General features: G+C 52.5%; 2 protein-coding genes across 2 annotated transcripts in view; both read right to left on the bottom strand.

Annotated features, from left to right (window-relative positions):
* Positions 1-2,462, bottom strand: part of Pomt2 (protein O-mannosyltransferase 2) — a 44,140-nt gene extending 41,678 nt beyond the window's left edge. The window contains exon 1 of the mRNA XM_004624895.2: positions 1,766-2,462. Within this exon, the coding sequence (XP_004624952.1) occupies positions 1,766-2,223 (458 nt within the window). The 5' untranslated portion in view covers positions 2,224-2,462. The remainder of the gene's footprint in view (positions 1-1,765) is intronic.
* Positions 25-1,156, bottom strand: LOC101573117 (zinc finger protein 830-like). Its single transcript, XM_004624725.3, has one exon. It carries the CDS (start codon positions 1,154-1,156, stop codon positions 62-64), a length of 1,095 nt encoding a protein of 364 aa, XP_004624782.1. The 3' UTR covers positions 25-61.
* Positions 2,463-5,868: the final 3,406 nt, after the last annotated feature.

Below are 5,868 nucleotides of genomic sequence, written 5' to 3'. Positions count from 1 at the left end.
TGTACTGAGACAGCACATATTACAGGGCAGAGGCTGTTAAAAAGTTTGGGTCCTGAAAACGTTACAATAAAGCCCCTTTCACCCTCCAATCTTGAGACAGTAAGTCTTGCAGTTCTCCCTCATCATCGCTGTCAGCATTCTCCTCTTCCTTTTTCTGCAGTTCTTTTATGGTCAGGACCTCTTTTAGTTTATTTTTTATTTCATCCTGGCGATTCCGCAGCTTTTCTACCCGACGGTAACATTCTATTTGCTCATCAATCTCCCCAATCTGGCGGTCCAGCCGGCCCTCCTCATCCTCTTCAGCAACTATAGCTTCGGAAATCGTGCTGACCTGCCTCATGGCTTTTTGAAATTCGTCCCACTCTTTGTCCATCTGATCCTTTGGGGCATCAACCTTGCGGACCTTGGCATCTACCTCAGGGTCGTCAAAAAATCCTTCCGGTAATGCTTCCGCAGTATTTTCTCTTCTTTCCACCACTTTTTCATGTATTTCTGCTTTCTCGATTGACCCTGAATGAGGAACTAAGGGGGCCTTGGGAGGATTTGTATTAAAGGAATCGTTTGGCAGCACACTACTTGTTGCGTCCCGCGAGGAGCAAAGTGAGTGTTCTTTGCTCGGTGGGTCTGGCAGCTGCTTGCTACCGCCCCCCAGTTTTCCTTCTCCCTCCTCCTCCTCCTCTTCTTCCTCGTCCTCATAATCAGGGAGTAAACCGAGTCCCAAAAGCTTACTGGGGGTCGCTCTCGCTGACTCTTTTTCCGTTTTATCAAGGGTGGTGGACGATGTGGAGGGCTGTACCTGAGGCGGCTTGGCTCTCTTGGCATCCGGGTTATCAGTGTCCGGCGCTTTCCTCTTTGTGGACTGAAGCGCCGCGCCGGCAGCCGGAGCTGGGGTGCCACCTTTTGCGCCTTTCAGCTCTGCCACTTTTTCTCGGTGCTGCTTTCCCAGGACGTGGGTCTGCCACAGAAGCTCGCTCTTGACCGGGGTGTTACAAAGGGCACAACTCAGCTGCCCCAAAAGGTTGTATTTAGCGAATGGAGATTCTACCTTCTTGCAGTTAGTGCTCTGCCGCTGCTTCTCCTTCATCAACCATCTCAATTCTTCCTGATTCACCACTCTCTTCCCAGCCGGAGTCTGAGCGGAGGTGGAAGATGCCATCTTTGCGACCAAACCTCCCACCTTACTTTAACTTAAATCTGATCATGCATGCTTCAATCTAACACACCCCAGCGAGTCTTATGCCATATCCAATAAACCTTCAGGAAAATAAAACTTTTCAAGGGTAACCCCAGACCCACTTGCTGGAATCCTTGTCACCACCCCTGGACAGCCCAACTATTCCAACTCTATTATACGACGAAAACACCCATTAAGCAATTTCCCTCTCTGCTGATGTCTGAAAATCTTGTAAGTGAGGCGCTCAGGCTTTGAGAAATTCTGTACCAAGAACTTCCAAATCTCTTCAGGAAATTCAAAGCATCTTTAGAAGAATCACAATTTGGAAGCGAGGTGAGACACTCTATCATAACTTGGAAGTCATGAAGACTGCTTCCTTTATTCCTGAGTCCTACTGTCCCCCACTGGAGCAAACCCGTTCCTGCAAGGGACTGCAGCTCGCAGATCAACCAGAAACCTCGGTTTCCCTTCCACTTCAACCCTGACCTGCAGCCGGTGAATCCCGCCCCCTCCGTGCCTGCGGACCAATCAGAGGCGGTCTCCCCGCCTCCCAGTTCCCAAGGTGTCCGCCCAGTCCCTCCCTTCTCTCACCAGATGTGAGGTGGCTGGTCCAGACGGTGGAAGCGAGTGGCGAAGGACAGCAGCGTTACCAGGACCAGCAGTGCCTGCCGGCCTGTCCCCTCGAAACGCCGCGAGCCCGGACTCGGCCGTTTCGGGCTTCGCGCTGCAGCCTGGATGGCCCCGTCCCGGCCCACAGCCCGACCAGCCCGGGGCCCACAGCGGCTCCTCCGGAGCCGCAGCTCCGCCCCGGCCAGGCCTCTGCCTACGGCCGGCGGCATTCTCCCCCACCTCAGAATGACCCTCCGGTGCGGAGAGGCGCTCTGTCTCGTCTGCTGCCCAGCCAGGGAGTCCCCAGGGGGCGGCCCGGGCTGCCCTGGGAAATGTAGTTCCCGGCGCGGGTGGCGGCCCGCCGGGCCCCGGCCTCGGGGCGGGGCGGGGAGCGAGGTCGCCGCCCGGGCGGCTAGGAGGCGGCCGGAGGCGCAGAGCATGGCGGGAGAGCGGGAGGCCGAGAGGGCCGGCTCAGGGAACTGCAACTCCCGGCGGCACCGCGCGCGGGGGCGGGGCGGCCAGGCCCATCCTACGCCACCGCCCCTCGCTTCCTGCGGTCTGGGCCGTGGTCTGACTCGGGAGAGTTTAACTGGGCCTCGATCTCCGGCGACTGCCGAGCGGGCGCGAACCTTCCTGGCTGGAAGAGGGGTCGCCAGGTGTGCGAGATGCAAGCGGGGAAGGTCTGTGCCGCGAATCCCGGGAGAACCGTGCAGCGAGGCAGGTGTAGGGCCAAGGGTGCGCCCTCCGCCCAGCCAGCGGCTCCCACAACGACTCCCGGCGTGCCGTGCGTGCGCCGCGCCTGACTCGCTCTGCGCCTGCGCGCTTCTTGCCTGGGTGGGTGGGCGGCGGAGGGGAGGGCTGAGGCTGCGCGCTGGCTGGAACGCGTTTGGCGGAGTGCGCTCGAGCTGCGGGCTGCTGGCTCTTCCTGGTCTCATCTAGGGCTTGCACATGTCTCCTCGTGGTCCCGCACAGCGATGCGTACTCGTTTTTCGGCCAATCAGACCCAACAGTTAACCTTCCAGTGGTGTTTGCATTTTAATTTTTGTTTTTGCAGTACCAGAGATCAAACTCAGGACCTTGCACTTCCCAGGCCGGCACTTAAGCCACTGAGCTATCTCCCTGGCCCTAAACAATTATTTTTTTCTTGCGGTACCAGAGATCGAACTTAGGACCTTATGCTTGCCAGGCAAGCACTTACTCCACTGAGCTATATCCCCAGCCCGGTGTTTGCATTTTAAGAGAGCTCCAGGTAGAGGGAAGGCTGTAAAGCCCTCTCCTCACCTTGGGGAGCTTCCCAGGTGTAATGCGCACTTCCTCCAGCCTCTAAGTTAACATCTGGCAGAAGAGGCAGAGAATCTGTTTTACAGTTGGCCAAAAATCTCACAGTCAATAAAGTTTGAGAACCACTGTTAAAAGTCCTAAGGAAGGTGGCACATGAAGTGGTACCTTCCATCATAATCGTGTTCTGCCCTCCCACTTGCAGTCTTTCTGGAAATTTTCATGAAAGGTGATTTAAAAGGTGGGGGTGTGACTCAGTGGTAAAGTCCGTTCTTACTATACATCAGCATCAAGGTTCGATCCCTACTACTGCAAAATAAATGAATAAAAAAACTTACTGGTCTTGGTTCAAGGGAGGTTAAGAACAGGGAATGTTTTTTTCTCTTTATTTATTTGATACAGGGTCTCACTATGCAGTTTGGACTCGTAGTGATCCATCTGTCCAGCCTCCCTAAGTGTGGGGATTATAAACCACCACCCCTGGTTTCAGGGCCAGCACAGCCTGCGGTACTGGGGGATCAAACTCAGGTCTTTGTCCTTGTCTGGCAGATGCATAGACCTCTGAGCTATCTCCCCAGCCCAAGAATAGGGAATATTTATTGAAGGAAAGATAATTGGGGCCGGGGAGATGGCTCAGTGAAATAAGCGCTTCACTGGCAAGCGCAAGCGCAAGGGCTTGAGTTCAATCCCTGGTTCCACAAAAAAAAAAAAAAAAAAAAAAAAAAAAAAAAAAAAAAAAAGGTTGTTTAAAAAGAAAAAAAAAAAAAGATAATTTCTAGCTAAGAGAGACAGAAGGAGGCCCAGAAAGTGGGTTGCTAAGGACCCCACTTTTCAGGGGTAGTTTTATAGAGCACAACCCCTGGGGACAACTAAGTGTAGCCACGGGGGAAGCAGATCGCAAAGCAAGTGTACAAAGATTCGTTCCAGCAGTGATAAGAAGGACTGACATGGTGGACTCCTAGCTAGACTGTACTAAAACAGGTGTTACCACTTACCTTAGGCCTGGCCTCCAACTGATGTGCCTCCAGCCACAACTGTAATGAGTTTTCATTTTTGCTTTGACTCTCTCAAGGGCCCAGCCGTATTTCTGCCTAACTTAGCTGTCTATCATATCACTTTCACTCCAGCCTGAGTCAGGAACCTTCAAAGGGAGAAAAAAACAAACAAACTGGGTTTGTATTCTGAAGTAATTTTTTTTCTTCAAAGAACAGTTTTAAACATCTTTTGTTTCCTTTTCTTCTCTCTACTTAGTTTCACTTGTCTTACCTCAGCATGAGAAAACTCCAGATTGGCAAGAGTTGCCCTTTCTGACCAGTGTCAAAGTTCCCCTGCTGCCTGTTTAGAGCAGCTCCCCTATTGGCTCATGGGACCCACCCCTTCAGGGTTCCTCCCTGCCTGCTCTGTGAGAAGGACATTCCTTGGGAGACTGAGGGTCATCACAGCACCATGACTAGCAAGGTGAGGCAGGCTCCTGTGAGCCACTCCACCCTCAGGAACTCCTGCCAGCCTAACTGGGAACCATGGGGTCTCGTGTGACTCTCAGGCCCCTGCCCTATAGAGCTCTGAGTCAGCCCTGAGTTACCTAAGTAGACTTGGGAGAGAAGGCCCCAAATAATAAGAAGAAGCAGGTGGCTAAGAGGCCCTGGTCTGGTGGCTGAGACCTTTCTGGTGAATTTCTGGGGCTCGAAACCCACTCAGCCTAGATTAACATGTGCCTTTACCCTCTGTCTCCTCAGCCCATTCTCTATTCCTATTTCCGAAGCTCCTGCTCATGGAGAGTGCGAATCGGTAAGCACTGGGCACATGGGTGGCATGGGGTGGAGAAACCTTAGGTATAAAGCTGGCCTGGAACAAAAGGGATACTCAGTTGGGCAGGGCTTCATGCTGCAACCCATGTCCCTGGTCTCCTGGATCCCCATCCTTGAATGGCACCTCCCAGGAAGCAAGCAGGGGCACAGCAGGTGGGAGGAAAGGACTTCCACTTTCCTGGGCTGCTCTCTGAAATCCCTCAGCAACCTTGCTTAGGGCAAGTTCACAATATCTACAGGTTCCTGGTAACTGGCAGGGAAACAGCTGGCCTCCCTCACCTCTTATCTTTGATCTGGCAAATTAAACAGAACTGGTTGGTATCAACTACAGAGGATTTAGTAGAACAGAAACTAGGGCCTGCTCCTTTAGTCCTAAACTGGACCCGTTTTCTCCCTCAGCTTAGCACCATTCTTGGCCAAGGCTCATAGCCACAGCAGCTCATATGGAAGTAGAACTCTGTGCTGAGTGCTTTTTAAAAAGCTTATTCTGATTGATTGATTGGTTGAGCCAGGGACTCAGTATATAACTCAAACTGGACTTGAAATAACTGTGTAGCCCAGGCTGACTTCAAACCCACAGCAATCTTTCTGCCTCAGCCTCATGAGGGCCTTTATGTCCCTGACTCACTTTTAACCTCAACCCCCCTAATAGGAGGGACTACCCAGGCACAGGAGCATTACATAAGGAAACCCTGGGGCCGGGGAGATGGCTCAGTGGAATAATCGCTTCCCTGGCAAGCGCAAGGGCCTGAGTTCAATCCCTGGTTCCGACAAAACAAAACAGACAAAAAAAAGGAAACCCAGGCACAGGAGCATTAAATAACTGACCCATGCAGCTGATGAGAGGTAGAGCTGGAGTTTAAACCACATAATCTGGCTACAGAATTCATGGTGTTTGGTTTGGTTTGGTGCTGGGGGTCAAGGCCAGGGCTGAGTATGCTGAGCATTAGCACTGAGCTACTTCCCCCAGCCAGGGCCCACACTTTTTTTTTTTTTTTT

The sequence above is a fragment of the Octodon degus genome, unplaced genomic scaffold (assembly GCF_000260255.1).
Source record: "Octodon degus isolate 3935 unplaced genomic scaffold, OctDeg1.0 scaffold00007, whole genome shotgun sequence".
Classification (NCBI taxonomy): domain Eukaryota; kingdom Metazoa; phylum Chordata; class Mammalia; order Rodentia; family Octodontidae; genus Octodon; species Octodon degus.
This window is presented reverse-complemented; position numbering and strand designations above follow the sequence as displayed.